The following is a 22,180-nucleotide window of genomic DNA, read 5'->3' on the forward strand; positions in this document are numbered from 1 at the left end:
ATTGTGGGAGGGGCAGAAGGGTGTGTTGGGATTGTGGGAGGGGCAGAAGGTGTGTGGAAGGGGTGTTGGGATTGATTGTGGGAGGCAGAAGGGGTGTTGGGATTGTTGAGGGGCAGTAGGGGTGTTGGGATTGTGGGAGGGGGCAGAAGGGGTGTGTGTGTGTGTTAGGATTATGGTATTTTTACAGTATTTATTTTTATATATATTTTTACAGTAGTTGTGTGTGTTGGTTTTGAGAGAGGGTGCAGTAGAGGTGTGCATTGGGATATTCGGAGGCTGCAGCATGGTTCAAACATCAGGCATTAAGGGGATGCTTAGAGGGTCAGATTGTGGTCAGTATATTGTGTACAAGTAGGGTATCCATATTAAACTGTAGCATGGCATCTAAGTGGTCAAGCACTATAAAACTATGAACATGTTGCTACATAACGGCAAAACGCTTTTAATCGACCCCGAACTCATTTCACCCCACCTCTACCACGTAATTACATGAAACTGATGTTCCCATCATTGTCCTCCAGAAGCCTGACACCAGATACACCTACTGCCAGGACTACCACCACTCCATGACTGTCGTCCCCATCAACCCAGAGGCTCTCCAGAAGGAGGCTGAAGAAAAGGCCAAGGCTTGTTGGAGGACCGAGTCTGGCTCCGTGTACCCGGGCATGAAGAGCATGCAGGATAGCAACATCCACCCAAAACGCCCCGATGACGCTCGGACTCAGGAACTGCATAGGGTAATAAGGATGTATTCTTTAGTAAGGATGTATTTCCCCATCTTGACTACCATATTTCCCCTAATAAGCACCTGGGCAATGTGTGTCACAATAAATCTTAATACCAGTCCCTCTCTAAGGTCATGCCATTTATTTACTCATGAACTCCACATACATATGCTTCAGAGTTTACATTTAGTGGCCAGTTTCATCATTTCATTATCAAAATATGTTAAATATTTTGGATTGATCAAAAAATATTCTCTTTACACAGCCCTGGAGAGAGAACCTGCTTCATGTAAACATCCTGCAACCTCCACTGTCTCGGGACAACTATCCATGGGACTACAGGCTACTTGACCTTGACCTCTACCGCCGCCCACCGCTGCGTTTTGGTAACGAGCCAGTCACCATTCATCTTGCTGGAGAGAAGCTTCGTCAGGAGAAACTAGCAGCTAAGAGCAAGGATCTGTCTACGTGGAAATCCAAGATCATTGTGGATGACATACGTCACCATGCACACAGATGCCTACCGGAGACGGAGATGAAAGGTCTTGGGTTCTACTCCAGCAACCAAGTGGACAGACTCAGAGGCCTTCTCAAAGACTCCCCTGCCAAGTTCACTCTGAAGCGCCCTGGCCTCGCCCTGAACGAGATCCCTCCTCTCAATGTTGTCCTCAACCCTAGTGTGGACACGGAGGCACGGGCGGCAGGGCTTCCTATCTACCCAGCAGTGAGAGGAGAAGGGATGGAGAGTACCAAGGGATTCAAACCTGGACCGTTTGAGGGAAGAAGGTGGCAGCTTGAGAAGAATAAGATTCCAGTGTTTGACTATGAGCATCAGAAGTTTGCCAGAGTCAAGGGCCGGGATTTCAAGTGAGTGAAATGTTGGGTATCATTGTAAATGAATATCATGTTCATGTAGAAATGTTGTTAACAGATCTTTAGGATTTTTTTCCATGAAGCCAACATTGCTTTTTAGCAGCTAAGGATATAGCTGGAATATTGCAATGCTATACAACAAACACAACAAATATCCCTCATGTGGCATAGAGCCCAGGTCACAAGTCAGTTGAAGTTAAGCAACGTCAGGTGCGGAGAGTCCTTGGATGGGTGACTGTGTTTGGCACCTTGACTCCTGAGAGTTTCTAGGACTTCAGTCCTGCCCCACAACGAAGCATGCTTGACACATGTGGTGTCACCTTAGGCAAGTGAGTTTGTTCAAGAATTGCCTCTGTTCACCCAGCAGAAAATGGGTACCCGGTTGGATAAGTCATATGACTGTTAACCTTCTAGTGCCTCACAGGCAGCTTGGCCGCCATATAGCTGGAATATTGCAGAGTGTGGCGTTAAACCAAACTCACTCACTCACTCACAGGCAGCTTGGGTTATCCGGGGTAATTATGTGTTAGCTCCTAGAGCATGCACAAGTGCATGGAAACAGGCACTTTACAAATAGCCATTATTATTATGTGTAAATGACGTAGTAGTTATATCCTAGTTTTATGGAACTGTCCCACGTGAATGGTACATGCAGCATATTGTACAAAATTTTACTTTGTAGAGTTGTCTCCCTTTGCCATTATCATTTTGCTGGTGGCAGTTGTAGATTTTCGAAGCTCTCTTAGCACTAAGATAGTCGTAAGTGCCATACATTAACATTAACCTACGACTATCTTAGCGCTAAGAGAGCTTCGAAAATATGGGCCAAGGTTCACCCTACAGTGTTTATGAACAGCATACTGTTCTTTATGTGTTTCAACAAACTGAGAAATATCGTATCCTTCCTGATGTGAACTCACTCATTAATATCTTGTTTCTTGCAGTGTCTACCACACAAACAGGAACAATCTGTGGAAAAGAGAAATCAATCCTCTCTCAGAGGATGACAGAGACAATCATCTCTTCCGCATGCAGGACAACCCAGACATCTGGGGGCCAGTAGACAATTCAGGATTTGACCTTCAGAGGTCATACACTCAGCCAATCATCAGCCACACTGCAGGGATGACCTTGACCTCCCAGTCACCTGATCTCATCCACCATACAAAGGTCAAGAAGCAAATGGAAGCCATGGCTAGTTGAGGATTTTAACCTCATTTAGCTATATATATTTTGTATGTTTTTACTTTTTAACTGCTGTAAATGAGGTTTTGTACTTACAAAGTGCTTGACATTTTACTCCAAAGATTTGCTGTAACCGTTGAATGTATTTTTATGTTTTCTGCTCAATTACTGTACAATTGTATGTATGTTGTAAGTATTTCCTGCAACAAGTGTACTTAAAAGCTGTTTGATAAATCCTGAAGTTAAGTGTGATTGTGTGCAATGTACAGAGCATTACTGTGATTATCTCAGTGTGATATGTGATCACCGTATTCACATCACTTATGTGATACCTGTCAAAAGTAATTTGAAAAATTGCAATATATTATATCTTTATGTTCCACTGCTGAAAGATAAGCATGCTGGGACAAATGTCTTGTATTGAAAATATCATACTTTCACAGAACCATTTAACAAACATTAAACTATGTTTGATCTTATTTCAGTATTATTTTTTTTTATTATTATTATTATTTTTATTTTTTTTGTAATTGATATTTTATTTTTGAGTCCCTATTATAAACAAAACCAGATACCAAAGCATTGCTTGGCCCAAATCAGATAGGACAAGGTAAATTTCACAGAATTTATTGCTAATTTATGAAATAATTTCTGATATACATCACTGTTCTTAATTTCAAAATCATTTCAATTTTAACCAAAAAAAATAATTAGATATCTTCTAATCATGGACTTTTTGGTTATTATTACTTTTAAATTTATTATTGTGTTGTCACAATTTGTTTTCTTGAAGCACAACAATATTTGTTGTGTGAAGTCGTGTACATACTGCTGACCTGTCATAATATGCAGAGTGATATTTATTGTGATCTCAAAGAGTATATTTTTGGATTGTGTACATTGTGTATATAACTACCCTGAGATAGGGTGCCCACCCTTGATACCAAATCTGTGGTACCATACTGCTGATGTGTATAGTGTCATGTACACTGTGTGTTATAAATAGATGTACTTATACCACTCACACATTGCTAAGGATATGTCACCTAGAACAAACTTCGATAACAGGGTAGAGGATAGCCAAGTGGTAAAAGTGTTTGCTCATTGCACAGAATTCTGGGTTTGATTCCCTGCAATGGTACAATGTGTGAAGCCATTTCTGGTGTCCCCTGCCGTGATTTCGCTGGAATATTGCTGAAAGCTGTAAAGATAACAATACTTTGATCAGACATACAAATAAACAATTTGTGTGTTAAACTTTTATAGTTAAAACATTTCTATTACATCAATAGTGAATCAGCCATGTAGTGAAATATCTGATACAGTGAATTATTCATGTACACAGAATGTGACAAACCTAAATTTTCTGTTGAAGTTTGCTGTGATATTTTTTAATCACTCATTCTCTAACATTCGTCATTAGTGTCAAGAAAAGGTCACATTGTCTATAACATTTCTATCACTGATTTGATGAAAGAGTCGTAAACAGTTGCCTACAGAGACCTTATTTTCTGTAATGAAATTCTCCCTCAAGCAATGTGCACTTCAATACATCCATATCCTTATCAATACTTGAGTGGAATGTAATACTCCTAATACACATGTATAGTTAGTTTGTATATAGAGTCTTAAGCCCATCTGTTATATATTAAAGCCTTGCAACTGTTATGGCTATACAGCCCCTAACTCCAGTGTGTATGAGATGCACAAGTAACTGGTTCTTCATTACATGTTAAGTGTAAGGCAGCAAAGTGGTGAATATCTGAATGTCTAGTTACTCGGCATCATCTGACTGAAACTACATCAAAGTGACACAAAATACTGCATAATCAGTAATTAATAATAACATCCTGAAAACCTGAAAATAATAATTAAATGAAAATAAGTACTTCAAAAAAATGCCAGAGCAGAACTTACATGCAGTGCATTCATAACATATCTTAAATCTTCCTTCAAAACTGGTGTTGCATTTCATATATTAATACTGCACATGCATTATGTGCAGTTTCTCTAACAAAGTGATATGTCCAGGGGTTGTATAGTTGTGAAGACGTGGAGGGGGATAAGATTAGGCCATTACTCCAATCTTTGTACATTTGTGTCTGTACATATAGACTGAAAGTAACAAGACCCAAACCACTGTTGTGATAATCAGGCTGTTATACAGTAATATCACATGTATATCTCATACTCTTGACTGTAGTAAAAGGCATGGAATTCATATCTATGTCTATCTGTGTGTTTCTGTTGTCTGAAGTTACATGCAGGTTCATTCATGGTCAGATTGATATCTATATATTTATGCTTGTGTGTAATAAATTATTGAGAGTATGATAGATGGTTTGTATGACAAAAGAATAGAGATTATGTACACATTCAATATAACATTGACTATGCTCAGAGTCCCGTTTAACAATGTGATCGTTGGTTACGAGTGCTGGGATTAAAGGTATGGAAGTTAGCATTGCCCTAGCACTACGCTTTCTTTATGTAACATGGCCCTTGACATTAGAATGAGTTTAAATTTCAATTGTCACAAGTCCCAAACCACATCACAACATTGTCGGACATTGCAGCAATGTCAGTCAGCACAACAGTGTATGACATTACGACAGTGTCTGACATCACAACAGTGTCTGACATCACATCAGTGTCTGACATCACAACAGTGTCTGACATCACAACAGTCTGACATCACATCAGTGTCTGACATCACAGCGGTGTCTGACATAACAGCATCTGACATTACGACAGTGTCTGACATCATAACAGTGTCTGACATAACAGTGTTTGACATCACAACAGTGTCTGACATCACAACAGTGTCTGACTGGGTCTGAGTTACAAGTCAGTATTAGTAATACCCTTTGTGTGAATACCCCATGTATAAATGACTGTGATATGAAGTGTAGCTGTTATTTGTCAAATAAGAGAATGAACATTTACAGTGGACTGTAAACATGTAGATAGAATTCTCATGAAAACATGACCATCATCGCATCAAAGATTATTTTATTGGTATTTTGTGAATAAGATGCAACTTAGCATGCCATGTTACAGTAGTTGTGGCAAGTACATAACTCCCCTCAAAAGCTACCATTGGTTCTTTTAAATGCAAAATGTCTTCAGCTTAATTACCTTGATGTGAAACTATGATTTGAAACACTTGATGTGAAACTATGATTTGAAACCCTTGATGTGATACTATGATTTGAAACCTTTGATGTGAAACTATGATTTGAAACCCTTGATGTGAAACCTTGGATGTGATTAGTATTGATGAGAAACCATGAACATGAAACCTTGATATTAAAACTTGATGTGAAACCTTGATGTGAAACCCTTGAAATGAAATCTTAATGTGAAATCTTGGATGTGATACCTTGATGTGAAACCTCGGTGTGAACCATTGTGTTCACCACAATGGATATCTTCCACTGTAAAGTCTTTTAAATCTCTTAAAAACCTTGTGTAATGAATCGTAGCTACCACATAATGACATCTAGAATAAACATATACATATGTCATTACATCACAGTTTTTGATCTGACATCACTTACTTGTCGCACCTCACTTGATGCTGTTTACAGTTTAGTTACCAAAGTCACAAGATTATTATGATTACAAGTTCAGTCATTGATCAATTTTGTACAGTCTGCTATTGATGTTTCTTATTCATAATGCATTCCTTACTAGATAGTTTGGAATAAAGGTTATACTACTGAGTGTGCATTTAAACTTTATGAAATCATCACCGGGAACCTAAACTCTTATATGACTTATTTCTGCCGAAACTCTATAAAATACATAGCTTTAAAATAGTAATAGGACATTTCATGCATGAAAATTTGAAGAGATTTTCTTTTTATGAGAAGGAGGTCTTAAATACAGTATAAACTGAGTCCATAGGTTGATTCAGAGAAGGGGGTGCAGGGGTGCGGGGGTGCCCAACACCACCCACGCTAACACCCACACCCCTTTTCCACATGTAGAGAAGTTCTTCATACTGGGAGAATTTACCAAGTAAAAGGTACTGAATATCACATGCTGGTGTATATTTGTGTTAAGTAAACTGTCAAGATATTTAATTAGGAGGTCATTTTCTTCATTAAGTTTGAGAGAAGCAGTGATGATCATTTTATGACAAAATATCTTTATTAACCTCTTGTGTTTCTGGGAATATTGTGGGTACAATGTGTGAAGCCCATATCGTGTGTCCCTTCAGGGATATTGCTGGAATATGGCTCTAAGTGGTGTCAAACTAAACTTACTCACTCACTCATTTTGGGAATATTGTTTGAAGGTTTCTCAAGTAACAATGTGTGTGTGTGTTAATGCAAGGTCATTAAATACATACTTGCGGTGAAAAGAATGTTGTACACTGTTCTTAATCATACTGAGGGCATAAACATATATTCACACTTTATTGCTAGTTCTTGTGTTTTTGCTGATTGTGTGATGCCATTTCCTTGCTTGCAGGCATGTTACCTGATTGTGTGACACCATTTAATATAATATGAATGTGTTCAGCCCCACGTTGGGCGCCAATGTAGTGGCCATAAAATTTCAAAGTCCCGTGCTGGGATTCGAGCCATGGACTTTCTGATCCAAAGTCGGACGCCTTGTCCGCATGGCCAAAGAGGTTAACCTCATCAGCAAGCTCACAAGGTAAGGATACCATCTGTGGGATGACTCCACACCCTGCTACATACTCCCCCGTCAACAGAAGGCACGTCCCAGGCCGCATATATATAGCTGGGTACTGAGACTTACTTTGCTCAAATTTAATATAAACATGATCGAGCCCAGTGTTTGGTGCCAATGTAGTTGCCATAAAATTTGGAGTACCGCGCTGGGATTCGAACCACAGACATTCTGATCTGTCGGACGCCTTGTCCACATGACCAAAGGGGTTACACGCGTCAACAACCTGACAAGGTAAGGATACCATCTGTGGGATGACTCCACGCCCTGCTGCACTAACACACTATCAAACCATCGTAGGAATACACCGTCTCTATGTATACCTAGTGATAATGTCAGTGCTACCAAATTATTTACACTTAGATTAATATAAATCCTGCCCCAAACTGAGCAAATGTGGCATCTCCTTTGGCGAATTACTTTGCTCATGATATGTTTCTGTTCACCCATCAGTGAATGGGTACCCGGAAGGATGGCTGTTAACCTTCTAGTGCTTCACTGGCAGCCTTGATTGAATACTCCACCGATAAATGATAATTAGAATTATGTGATCGCTGATATATTGACTGGGATAATGAGAACGTATGGCCACAAGTATTCACTGGGTGGTTGGAATTCGGTACATTATATATGCTTTTACTGTTACGATTGTGACATAAGGAAACCGTCAGAATGGATCGTGGATTCATGGATCTACTTCATAACAATGATGTCATAGGTTTCCGACAAACCAAAACCGATATATGTGACTATATACTTTCTAGGGTTCTTTGCACAAAGGATCGGTGCTATGGAATGGAAGGTATGGGCTTTACAGTCAATGAAATATGTTGTAAATATGCTGTGTGTCGGGTAAAAATACGCATAGAAAATTTCCAATTACGCATTTAAAATGTTAGATACACAAAAGTTTAAAACAAATGCGTACGGAATATATTTATAAAAATCGCTTGCGTATTTAAACATAGATACATTACATTTAGGAAATAATTGAGTAATTTAAAACAAATGCGTACGGAATATATTTATAAAATTTGCGTAATGAAAAAGACATCGATTGCTATCAAGTTGTACTGTTAGAATAGGACTAGTGTTGGATAAGTGATTTTTTTATGAAATCATTTCCATTATATTTAAGTTGGTTTTGATTAGGTATGACATAAGGCAGAACATATAGTAAACTTACTCAATGACATAATACTTAGGTGAGTAAAATACTGAAATACGCACATATACTCATGCCAATAATGGTTGTCATACCCTCCCCCCCCCCGACCCACATATAATGTGTCACCCCTGTCCAATTAAAAATTGAAGGGGTGACAACCATTATTGGCATGAGTATATTTGAAAGCAGTGGGTAACGGAAAATGAAATACCCACTCAACATTCATAATACCCACTCCAATAAATTACAGCGGGTACGGTACCCACATGAGTTAAATCTTATCTGGAGCTCTGGACTGCCCATCACATTTAGGAAATAATTGAGTAATTTCTAGAATTGTATATTTGACACTGAACAAGGTCTTTATTTAGGAGTTGCCTATCTTCTCCCATTCTCGATAATCTCCAGAGTACGTGCCGATAAATCTATACTATAGTGGAGATTTATCGGAACGTATGCCCTGGAGATTATCGAGGATGATCTTCTCCCTGAAAGTTCAAAGTGTTTTTAAGACAATGTGTTCTGTGAAATTGAAAACACCACATAATATCGCAATGATTTATTATGCTGAACCACATAACCTGTATGTCATATCATTATACACTGACAAGTGGGGAATATTATACAATTCACATAATTATACACTGACAGCATGAGAAAATACTTGCCAGCAGGTTCTAGCAAACTCAGATTTCAACACTTTAAAAGGATTCCTCTTTCAGTAACATCAAAGATGTCGTATTTAATCAAGAATCAAGCCAGTTTCCTTGGGTGTCCACGGTATACTTGTTTAAACTTCCAAGTCTAAAATCTTAATTTTGCTCGATAAAAAAGCCCCAACGTTATCCACGGCAAATCTCCCTGTTAATTAACCTTTGTTAGGTAACAGTTTACAGAAGGCTGATAAGCCTCAGTCGGGGTCGCCCTGGCGGCATTTGAAGCCCTGATCTTATTAACATGGTAGGCTCCGCGGCATGCATTTCATTAAGGCCGCCTTACAATTACACTAGCAATGTGACTTGCCTTTTTAGGATAATTAAAACCGACGGAGTGTTGGGATGCTGTACATGACTAAAGAGGACCAGCTGTATCGCGAATTTTATTTTAAATTCTGGATAATTCAACGGCTGAAGCTTCAGCATGTTTTGTGACTAGTGATATACCAAGAAATATCTCATGGGACATTTAATAATCTTACTTTCACGGAATATCATTAATGTAGGAGAGGTTTGGTATTATACTTAGTGGTTGGATTTAGCGCTATATATATTTCCAGTATTATTAGTAGTAGTATTTAATTATCACCAGGGATATTTGTGTTTTTATTATTGTTATATTCCGTTATAATGATAAAAATTTAAACGAATCTTAAATTTAAAATGCCAAATACATATCGAAGCAAGTGGCACTATTGGTTCATAAGTATATTTGGTGAAAGGATTGGTGGAACTTTCTCATTTTGCAAAAACGTGTCGTGTTGGATTCGCACTGATCTAATGTCGGCCGAAGTCTTGACTACTGTTATCCAGATTTATATATGTTAACAGTTTCATATAACTACCCCTCTATACGAAAACTGCTGAGATGGTAAGATGGTATCGAGTGTCAACAAAGCTGTATAAAACAGGCCGGACCCAAGACCACCCAAGATCGGGAAGACCGAGAGTCACGACACCGGCCGAAGACCGCTACATCCGGCAGATCCACCTCGGGAACAGATTCGTGACGGCGAAAGCATTTAGGACAAGCCATCAGCAGACGAACAGTCCTTCCACGACTTGGTATGGCTGGTATACGAGCCTACCGCCCCTTCCCTGGAATGGCCTTGACCCGCCTGTAGACACGGACGTCAGTGGCAACGGAGTGACTTGCGCTAAACTGCGTTCAAGAAGTTCATCCGTTAAGAAGTTCATCCGTTAGATGGGGGTGGCGTCATGGTATGGGGGGTACATTTGTGTCCAGAGAACAACAAGACATCCGAGGAATTCTGAATGTCCAGCGATACGGGGATGAAGTATTGAGACTTTTGTTAGTACCCTTTATTCGACAACAGCCAAGAGGAGTTATTTTGCAACCCGACAACGCATGGCCTCACACCGCCAGAATTGTTCGAGAAAACCTGCACAAGGTTAAACCAACGTATAGCCTTGGCCAGCGCGTTCTCCAGACTCGAAGCCCTTTAAAACATCTCTGGGTTCTTTTTTTTTGTCAGCTGAGACAGCGTGTACCAACTCCAGCGAACCGACAGGAACCTGAACAGACTGTTGGAGTTATGGAACAGGATTCCTGCTGATCTGCCGACTAACGATGTCAATGAGGAGGCGTATGTTGGCGTGCATGGGTGCCCAGGGTGGTTACATACGCATTTGATGACGTGTCCCCTGACACCCATCTCATTATGTGACTTTATGAACGTTTTGAATGAACTCCATGTGACACAACCTCGAGTCTCCGCATCACCTTTCTATTTACAGACTGCCGCCATACAGCTGGAATATTGCTGAGTGCGGCGTAAAACAATTAACCAAACCAAACCAATCAAGTCTCAGCATCGCTATGGAGTATAGACCAATAATGACAGAACCAAGGACGGTTGTTCGGCCATTTATTAAAACACACAGGTTGCACAATAACATGACTACAATGATATAACGAGTAATCGCTGTCGATACATGCGTGTTCGTGCCACGATAAACCTTAACATACGCTTTCCCTTACGATTGATTTTTCTCAGTGAGAAAAGGTCGTTGATCAGTTTGTTTTAGGTTCGATGTGAATCAGTCTGGGGTCAATCATCTGCTTTTAGATCAACGAGATGCCACAGTTTAGAAGTAAGGTCATAATATAACCGAATGAGATAATGGAGCCATTTATTAATCCAAAATCTATATGGTTCGTATGGTTCAGTGTGTGTAATGAACATACATCGTATGGCTGTACACGTGTGTAATAACTCCCCGTATTGCAATGTTCAACACAACTGTGAAGGTAAAAGTAGTGCCAGGGTACTGCAGCTCACCGGAGGTATGTATAGTCCGTTTGGCTCAAAATCGGACCGATGAATTGCAATCTAACTCGAAAACTAATAAACATAAAATACTCAATGAAACGCTGATCATAATCAAAACATCATACCAACTCTGTGAGGTTTTTGCAGAATTTTTGTCCTAAAAATAAAAAAGTTGTTAAACAATCTATCATTAAAATATTGACACAGTTCACTATTTGTTACGAGGGAGGAGTTCAGAGAAAGGGACAGCCAGGTGTTCGAGAAGCACGTTCACAGACAAAGTTATTTATTTATTAACCTGTGCTGTGCCGTCTCCATTCGGGTATGTAATCAAATCACAGAGTTGGTATGCGATGTTTCGATTATGATCAGTGTTTCATTGAGTATTTTATGTTTATTAGTTTTCGTGTTAAATTGCAATTCATCGGTCCGCTTTTGAGCCAGACGGACTATAGTCAACAGTTTAATGTGTAGACAATGATGGTCACTTATTGGATGTTGCAGTCAACAACGTATCCTGTCGTTTCTGTCATGCCGCTATAGTTAATCTGCCATGGCATGACAAATTAGGTATAGTAACACTCATTTTGGTCGTGTTGCCACAATCTACTTACATAGATAATGACTGTCATTTGAATTGCTTTATATATTACAAATATGCCGACCTGTTAAATGTGTATGAAATGCTGTACCCAAATACAAAAGAAATAAAGTGATAAAAAAAACAAAACATCAATGAATATTGGTTGTTTTTTAACATGCCTTGACAGACTACCTTTAGTAATATGAAAACAGTCGGTCTTCTTCAACTTATTTTGGCTAGTATATCACTTTAGTCCCACTACACAATACTCGTGTGCCAAGATTCGGTTTATAAGCCCCAGTAGCTGTCCAATGGCTACAAGTGGTTAGATCAAGTTGACTGACGTCCCGGACATATTGGACATCGGATCTAAATTCCCCGAAATGGTCGCATTTATTCATACGTTTCATTAACTAAAGTCATTATTACAACAAACTTAACCACGGGTGATTAAAAGGACGTAATACTTGAAAATATCTAAGTTGTACTGTGCGTTTCTTTTGGATTTAAGTATACAGAGGTACATTTGTTCGGGTTTATAACTGATACAGTTTTAAAAACGATTGAGATGGAAAATATGAAAATATACCTTGGATGAAATTGAAATTATTACATGCTTCAGATGCGATAGTAATATCAAATATTTACAACGCTATGATACAAATTGTAACTGAAATATGCTGGTGAATACCGGTACTTTGATTATGATGGCTATGCGTTGTTTCATATCCAATCAATTCAGTGATTGGTTGTATATTGGTCCCTACAACTTCAGAAATGTTAATTTCACATTGAGGTAGGGTTTTCTACTTCCATGACAATGGGGCGTCTTTTGATGCATTTATGTGACATTGTCATCATAGATTTCGCACACTTCATGGGTCTGTTATTTCGGAAATGGCAACACTTAGAATGTGGTCGACTCTGAAATTCTGACAGTCAACCGTGCTGCCGGCGCCGATAAGCGCCCAAGATGGCGTCTAGTCAAACGTCGCCAGCGAGTTCTAAAACTAAAAACGCGGGATCAAGAGTTCTTCTTCATGGTGTCAGTGATCCAGTTCATGTAGTTGGCCACCCTGGTGAAGATGTTGGGGTAGCCGAACTCCGAACACGTTTCCTCACCCCAAGATGTGATCCCCGCGAGGTAGAAGCGGCCGTTCTTTGAGCACATCATAGGTCCTCCGGAGTCACCCTGAAGTATCATAGTGAAGGTTTATGAAGTAAACACAGAGGCATCATGGGTATGTACATAGCAGAATACAATATACGTCATTACTAATGGGTCACGTGTTTGATGTCAAACATAAACGTATGCCAACAAGTGCGAGTATGGTTTTACGCCGCTTTTAGCAATATTCCAGCTATATCACGGTGAGAGACCCCATACATGGGCTTCACACATTGCACACGAGTGGGGAATCGAAGTCGGGTCTTCGGCGTGACGAGCGAGTGAGTGAGTGAGTATGGTTTTACGCCGCTTTTAGCAATATTCCAGCAATATCACGGCGGGGACACCAGGAATGGGCTTCACTCATTGTACCCATGTGGGGAACCGAACCCGGGTCTTCGGCGTGACGAGCGAACGCTTTAACCACTAGGCTACCCCCCGCCCCGCGTGACGAGCGAACACCCCCGTATGCCAACAAGTGTTAATAGGTCAGCATGTTATTTCTGCCTGTTTCTAACTGGATATTGTTTGGTGTGTTTTTCTACGATCCTGGATAAAATCCACTACCTAGTTCAATGAAAAGTGCCAGATTGAAGGTTATTAAGGTCTACCCGAAACACACGCCTGAACGCAACCAGTGGTTGCACGTGCATAACATTACAAATTATAGCCAAAGGGTATAATTGGACGACCGAACTGCAGTCTCACAGCGTAATTTGTTTTCAGCGATTTAAATTACAATCGCCCTTTTCTCATCGCCGTGATTTGTGTTAAATTAGTCGGGATTCAGGGATGAGCAATGACGCTCAAGGTGACAATTAAATTTTATTCAGGATTCAGGAAAACTGGGATGGCCCTCTCATTTCTGAATTGCCTGATGACAGTCAAAAACAAACAGGGCTCCAAGTGAATTGATCTAGTTGACTATAACAATCAAATAAAACGTAAGCGTGGTGCATTGTGTTTAGATGTAGCTTTACATATCCTTTAATCTTGTTTCATTTAGAAACAGTAACATTTATTACCTTTGGAAGGTCGCGGGTTCGAACCCCGACCGCGTCATACCAAAAGACGTTAAAATATGGTACTTGTTGGTCCCTGCCTGGCGCTCGGCATTAATGGGTACAACAAGGACTGGTCGGCTCGGAGTATAATGTGTCTGAGTGGGGTATTCATGCTTCACTACGGCATGGTATCTCAGTAGGCTAGCACTATAAAACCAGCTTAAGTCTGGGCTAGTACAAGCAGCCGCACATACACATACACACACATGCACGTCGTTATATGAGCGAAATATTCTCAAGCACGACGTTAAACCCAATTTCACCTCACCTCACCTCACCTCACCTCACCTTTGCCGAAAGTTGTCATTCAACGAAATTCAAACTAATTGAAATTCATTTGGCCCCGACGCACGCGGTAATCGACGAGATAGGCTGTCCCTTCAGAATAGGGAACGTATTAACTACTGGCGTTAAATAATCATTCTACAGACTACACTCACTCTGCACGCTCCCTTGTTGCCCATGCCCACGCAGATGTGGTTGTTGTTGACGTAGCCGCGCCACAGTTTGGCGCAGTAGGTGTTGTTCACCAAGCCGATGCGAACTTCCTGTAGAACATCGCTGTATCTCCACTCTGGAAAAGTGTACATCCGTTTAACAAATTGTTGAAAAGAGCATGAAGATTGGGAAACCGGCTGTGACTTAAGGGCGCGAACACAACAACGGGTGTTAATGGGAATAGCAGAGAATAATAAGTCTTGTTGATTTAGTTTCATATATTATGTTGTGGTGATTGAATTCTGGAGATAAAAGGAGACAAAAATGATCAATCATGAAACGAAGGCTGAATGTGAACCCTCTATAAATCGAATCCTGTTATGGAAAGGGGCGCAACTCTGTACAGTATGTTATAACGTCTTAGAACACCATGCCAGCAGTTGAAGAGGATAGGGTTGTAACGTCTATTAAGTAGTAACACCAAACCAATAACCAAAATATGATTTTTATTATTATATTATATTTATATTATTATTTAGACTGAACTGTATACATAATGATTGTGATGTGATGTGATGTGATGTGATGTGATGTTTCAACTCACTTGATGTCAATCCCCAGCCAGTCACCCAGCAACCCGTCTCCCGGGAATAAGCGCTCTCGTCGGCGATGACTTCATATGGTTTGGGCAGACACACTTCACGGATGAAGCCGCTGTTCACGTCCACGGGGTCAGCTAACTTGATCAGGGCGATGTCGTTGGGGTAACTCCCCATGTTCTCGTACTTTGGGTGCTGTCAACAACGACAAACAACTTTTAGAGGGCTGTAAAACACATCTTCGTGTGCGAGGACTGACTGACTGAGTTTGGTTATACGCCGCTGTTAGCAATATTCCAGCAATATCACGGCGTGGGACACCAGAGGTTGGCTTCACATATTGTACACATGAGGGGATTCGAACCCGGGTCTTTGGCGTGACGACTGAACGCTTTAACCACTAGGCTACCCCACCGCCCCTCGTGTTGGGGAGCATGTGGAAGCAAAGAAACATGGGCTCAGAAACTCAATATTTCTTTCAATGTGGTTTAATCCAAACCGATGAAAATTCTCAAAGTCACGGTTGACGACTAAGGGAACTTAACAGATTAGTCAGTATATGAGAGATTTAATTCCAGCGACAGTGTGGGTGTGTCTGTGGCTTTTGTGAATACAAGTAAAACGGGAGCACTGAACAAAGCCCATAATCAGGGCGAATCTTGATAAAATGAATTGATAACTGGATCCGGGCACACCTAGGGGACACAACTCTGTAGAGCGAATGGTTACAGGTATGGTTGGTGCCCTCTAACCCTGTGAACACGATGATCATGGGTGTGGAAACAATCGTTAGTAAACGTTGAGCCAATATGATGCTGCGCATCTTCATAAGAATGGATATTGTATCAAAGGCAGACGCGTAGTAAGCCAATTTTTTCGTGTTTGTTTGAACATATTTTATTCAGTGTTGAAATGGATTGGGCACAAGTTACGTAACTTATTACCGCCCGCTCCCATCAGAAACATGAACAATAATGGTTGGACGTAATGGATGGACATAATAATATTGAGACATATTATTGATTAATTGAAGCGTTTACTTCGTACAATGTATTTATGCACATGTCTAAAGATATTTTCATTGATAGTATTTGGCAGAGCAGGGTTGCCGTAAAATATGGTAACAATGTCTAACTGAACTTTTGATAGTTCAAAGTCTTGTTTTAGATCAAAACGGCAACTGACAAATTTTGGACATTTTAAGAAGAAATGGTTAGCATCTTCCACCGGAGCACCATAATTGCAAGCTCTACTCTCTGATAGATTAACACGTGTAACCCCGATATGTTGCAAAGCTTTATATTTAGATAGTTTTGAGGGCTTGCCCAACTTTCATAGTGATCTTCAACAATAACGTGTAAGCCCGGGCTTTTTTCTATAATGATAGCTACGCCCCTGAGTGTGTGTGTGTGTGTGTGTGTGTGTGTGTGTGTATGTCATACACAATGGCTTTCAAAACATGCATGCAGGAAGCAGTACCCCTTCTCTGCCCCTCCGAGAACGGCGCCCGATGACGGGATGGGGATAGTGTTGTAATGAGTTGGAGGGTTATATTCAGGGTGGATCCAAAATATCGAATCCACGATCACTGGATACTGGTACACCTTAAAGGGACACAACTCTGAGCGAATCGTGGAGTGATAAGCAGTTTAGCGCCCCGTGCCCCTATGAGCACGGTGGTCAGCTGTATAAGGGTGCCGATGGTGGGGCAGTGTTGTCATCAAGCTGTATGGCGGGGAGTACTTAACTTACCATGTGTAGAGACTCGACCCCGACCTTGACCTGGAACCGACTCGTCTTTTGCAAGTTGTGTGCGCCGATGACGACCTTCATGAGGCCGCTCAAACGTCTGTCGCAACAGAAAGACTGACATTATACATGACCTAAATAATTATTTCGTGTAGTGATTCTTGTCATCCACACATGTCACAATTTAGCAAGTTTTTCCTTCTTAGTGTCACGGGTTCAGGTCTTGAATTGTCCGAGGACAATAAAATTAATGATGAGACGGGTAACGTCGCTTAAGATCCAAAACCAGTTTACTGCCTATGAAATAATAAGATTATAACATGAGAAATATGTTGCACGTCCGACATGGTCGGGGGCATCAGTGGGCACATACCCGTGAAAGTCCGGGTTAGAACGAACCTTCAGTAACCCATGCTTGTCATAAGAGGCGACTAACGGGATCGGGTGGTCAGACTCGCTGGCTTGGTTGACACATGTCATCGGTTCCCAGTTCCGCAGATCGATGCTCATGCTGTTGATCACTGGATTGTCTGGTCCAGACTCGATTATTTACAGACCGCTGGAATATTGCTGAGTGAGGCGTAAAACTAAACTCACTCACTCACTCACTCACTCACTCACTCACTCATCAGTGAGCACGGGTTGCCCAGTCTCTTAAGCGGGACAAAATAGGTTCGAATCCCGGTTTATGGGTTTGTCAGCACCATGTCTGTGTTTATGGGTTTCACGAAGGCTGTAAACATCTAATATCTAAATACATAAACTGAAATACTGAAAGACACTCGTTCCCTGTTCCTTAAATGGTAACTGACTGACTGATTAAGTTTGGTTTTCCGACGCTTTTAGCAATATTCCAGCAACATCACGGCGGGGGACACCAGAAATGGGCCATGTAGGGAACTGAACCCGGGCCTTCGGCGTGACGAGCCAACGCTTTAATCACTAGGCTACCCTACCGCCCCATTTAATTTTAGGCATCGTAATTCAGCGATCAATATCTCCATGATGTGCACATAATTAGAAGGTGAAGGTTGTTTGGACTTGGACCGGACAGTCTAGTGGTAGATAGCATGAGCAATGATTGCCATGGTGCCGTGGCATACAATCAGCGTGGTCACACACTGTGACCACCCGCATCTGATTTTAGTCGATTGTTACGATAAGCATCAGTCGTGAAGATTAGATTAGAATTGGTCTTCGGTAACCCAAGCTTGTAGGCGTAAGATGCGACTAACGGGATCGGGTGGTCAGGCTCACTGACTTGGTTGACACATGCCATCTTATCCCATTTGCGTAGATCGCTGCTCATGATGTTGATCACTGGATTGTCTGGACAAGACTCGATTATTACAGACAACCACCACCATATAGCTTCAGTCAGTCACTGGATTGTCTAGTCCAGACTAGATTATTTACAGACCATCGTCATATAGGTGGAAAATGTCGGAGTGAGGAGTTACAAAAAACGAAATGCTGAGAATATGAGCCCGGAATCCCAGAGAGGAAGTCGAATTGGTTAAACATATGTAGGGACTACGAAAGAGGATTTCTGATGTAATGGCTGCTTCCACTGACCTGATAACACAGTGAGCTGCTGTGAGCACCCATCGGTCCTTGATGAGGACACCCCCACAGAAGTGAGCCGACCTTTGGTACCCGCTGGAGTATTGGAGCGACACCTGCCACGCCCACTCCCCTTCGTGGGCGCTGTTTCCGCCCATGATGTTGGGGAACTCTTGATGCCGCACGACTGGTACACTGAAACATTGCAGTACAGTATACTAATTAATTCCATACAGTCCCCGAAACATTGTCACGCGGTACATTGAGAAACATTGCCATGCGGTACGCTGAAACATTGCTTTGAGGTACACTGAAATATTGCTATGAGGTACGCTGAAATAATGCTATGATTTACACTGAAACATTGCTGAGGTACGCTAAAATATTGCAATGAGGAACGCTAAAATATTGCTATGAGGTACGCTGAAATATTGCAATGAGGTACGCTAAAATATTGCCATGAGGTACCCTGAAATAGTGCTATGAGGTACGCTGAAATATTGCTATGAGGTACGCTGAAATATTGCTATGAGGTACGCTGAAATATTGCTATGAGGTACGCTGAAATATTGCTATGAGGTACGCTGAAATATTGCTATGAGGTACGCTGAAATATTGCTATGAGGTACGCTGAAATATTGCTATGAGGTACGCTGAAATATTGCTATGAGGTACGCTGAAATATTGCTATGAGTTACACTGAAATAGTGCTATGAGGTACGCTGAAATAGTGCTATGAGGTACGCTGAAGTACTGCTATGAGGTACGCTGAAATATTGCTATGAGTTACACTGAAATAGTGCTATGAGGTACGCTGAAGTACTGCTATGAGGTACGCTAAAATATTGCTGTACGCTGAAACATTGCTATGTTGTACGCTGAAATAATGCTATGATTTACACTGAAACATTGCTGAGGTAAACTAAAATATTGCAATGAGGAACGCTAAAATATTGCCATGAGGTACGCTGAAATATTGCTATGAGGTACGCTAAAATATTGCCATGAGGTACCCTGAAATAGTGCTATGAGGTACGCTGAAATATTGCTATGAGGTACGCTAAAATATTGCTATGAGGTACATTGAAATATTGCTATGAGTTACACTGAAATATTGCTATGAGGTACACTGAAATAGTGCTATGAGGTACGCTGAAATAGTGCTATGAGGTACGCTGAAGTACTGCTATGAGGTACGCTAAAATATTGCTATGAGGTACGCTGAAACATTGCTATGTTGTACGCTGAGAAACATTGGCACTAAGTACATTGAAACATAACCATTGACCACCCTGAATGGGACACTACAACGAAGTACCCTGAAACATTGCCTTGAGGTATAACACGTTCTACGAATGGCTATATTTTATCATATTTGAAATATATATAAATATTCAAACGTTTTCAGTTTCACGGAGATGACGGCGCGTCCCCTGGCGGTGTCATACCCTCTGGTCGTAGATTCGAATCCCAGATTCGCATTGAACCAATTGAGAGCCTTTACACGCATTGATACAATTGAGAGCCTTACACGCATTGATACATGCTCTCTGAATCGTTCAACTAACTTATTTTGTCTTTTCTTCACACTGGAGCCGCAGTCAGTCTCCATTTTGAAAACAAACCAGAGCTTTGTATAAACATTTATAGGCCAAAGAATACCGTAGCGTTGACCTATGGCAAATGGCTTCACCCATGGACAACAGTATAGAGGCCAGACCTATGTCTCTCTATAGACACAGTGACGAAATACACAACAACCGACACATATCACAGATCACCCCTAAGTTAAATCATTCACCCTCGAATTCCCCACCTATTTCAGGTGTTTAAACAAGGCGACCTAGGATGACTACAGTTAACAAAGCGTCAAGGCTATGAACAGTGTTAAACTCTTGAAAACTACAGGTTATCTGTTCTGTATGTTTAAGAATACTGTGCTTTAAATGCAGCGCGTATTATCTTGGACTTGCTTTGTTTTGCTTTTTGTTTTATACATCTGGTGGTGGTGGTATTGTGGGTTGTCCTTCTTTTTGAATTTCTCTTTCAACGTTTGATTCTGCTTGTCGCAAGACAAACGGAATCGGGTGGTTAGACTCGCTGACTTGGTTGACACATGTCATCGCATCCTAATTGCGTAGATCGATGCTCATGCTCAGACTGGATTGTTTAGTTTGTTAGCAATATTCCAGCTATATGGCGGCGGTATGTACATAATCCAGTCTGGACCAGACAATCCAGTGATCAACATCATGAGCATCAATCTACTCAATTGGGATACAATGACGTGTCAGCCAAGCCAGCGAGCCTGACCATCCGATCCCGTTAGTCGCCTCCTATGACAAGAACGGGTGCTGAAGACCAATTCTGACCCGGATCTTCACGGGTTCGCACGGTGTCTGGGGGGGTTCCAGCAAATTGGGAATCGTCTAAAGAGCTACCTTTGGTTTATAGCGTATCCGCGGTTGAGTGTGTACAACATCTGCCCAGTCAGCGGTTGGTACGCGTCATCAAAAGACATTAAAACATGGTATTTGTTGTTTCCCTGCCTGGCGCTAATCATTTTGGGGATCCAACAATGACTGGTCTGATAGATGGTACGATACCCTGGTCGTGTCATCAAAAGACGTTAAATATGGTATTTTGTATTTCCCTGCCTGACGCTTAGTATTTTGGGGATCATAATGACCGGTCGGCTCGGAGTCAGGACACTGTGTCTGAGGAGGGTATCAATGTTTCACCGCGGTATGGCATCTCAAGGGGTTAGCACTAGAAAACCAGCATAATATGGGAATAGCGACCACATGCGAGGTATAACAATTTTTAACGGTGCCAAAAAAAACCATTTCACCACTCACGGTGAGTTTCACACTTCAAACCAACGTTTGACCGCTCATTTACCGACTCTTTATACACTTACCTGGCGCCTTTGTGGGACGGACGTAGCTGGGTCGCTTTGTCCAAATATTGTTGTTGTTGCTGTTGGTGTAGGGACAGTCGTTGGCGACGTCGTTCGGAAGGACACATCCGTGAGTGATGCCGGAGAAGACCCTCCCTGATGAACACCGCATGTTGCGCCACTTGACGCCGTTGACGCAGTAGTAATACCGAGAACAATCATATGGGTAATCTGTTGAGCGGTATTTACGCGAACGACAGTCATTTTTACACATCTTAGTCCTCCGACATCCTTCAACAGTGCTGATAAAAGAAACGGAAAATAATGCCAGTACAATCAGACAAAAATACAATTCAATTCTTGGAGTCATCTTCTCAAAACCGCTGTAACAAAATCCAGGAATTGTCTGCTGTAATCCTTGTGAAAGATAGACCCGAAAAAATTCTACCGTT

General features: G+C 41.2%; 2 protein-coding genes across 2 annotated transcripts in view; one reads left to right on the forward strand and one right to left on the reverse strand.

Annotated features, from left to right (window-relative positions):
* The window catches only part of LOC124272549, a 53,359-nt gene extending 46,153 nt beyond the window's left edge, over positions 1 to 7,206 (forward strand). The window contains 3 exon segments of the mRNA XM_046707759.1: positions 522 to 737; positions 991 to 1,592; positions 2,543 to 7,206. Of these exon segments, the coding sequence (XP_046563715.1) occupies positions 522 to 737; positions 991 to 1,592; positions 2,543 to 2,801 (1,077 nt within the window). The 3' untranslated portion in view covers positions 2,802 to 7,206.
* A 5,914-nt stretch (positions 7,207 to 13,120) lies between these two features.
* On the reverse strand, positions 13,121 to 21,799 carry LOC124272550 (chymotrypsinogen A-like). The gene is made up of 6 exons (XM_046707760.1): positions 21,750 to 21,799; positions 18,842 to 19,024; positions 17,270 to 17,366; positions 15,523 to 15,712; positions 14,921 to 15,054; positions 13,121 to 13,440 (listed from the first exon to the last, which is right to left on the reverse strand). Exons 2-6 carry the CDS (start codon positions 18,985 to 18,987, stop codon positions 13,273 to 13,275), a joined length of 735 nt encoding a protein of 244 aa, XP_046563716.1. The 5' UTR covers positions 18,988 to 19,024; positions 21,750 to 21,799; the 3' UTR covers positions 13,121 to 13,272.
* Positions 21,800 to 22,180: the final 381 nt, after the last annotated feature.

This window comes from Haliotis rubra, unplaced genomic scaffold (genome assembly GCF_003918875.1).
Source record: "Haliotis rubra isolate DU_JTF1 unplaced genomic scaffold, ASM391887v1 Scf170, whole genome shotgun sequence".
Taxonomy (NCBI): Eukaryota; Metazoa; Mollusca; class Gastropoda; order Lepetellida; family Haliotidae; genus Haliotis; species Haliotis rubra.

Bases quoted from the DNA above. Each gene is read 5' to 3' on its own strand.
- LOC124272550 (XM_046707760.1), bottom strand. From the start codon at position 18,987: ATGGGCGGAAACAGCGCCCACGAAGGGGAGTGGGCGTGGCAGGTGTCG. The intron at 15,713-17,269 runs GTAAGTTAAGTA...CGTTGTTGACAG, and splicing joins GGGTCGAGTCTCTACACATG to CACCCAAAGTACGAGAACAT. The intron at 15,055-15,522 runs GTGAGTTGAAAC...ACACTTTTCCAG, and splicing joins TGGCTGGGGATTGACATCAA to AGTGGAGATACAGCGATGTT.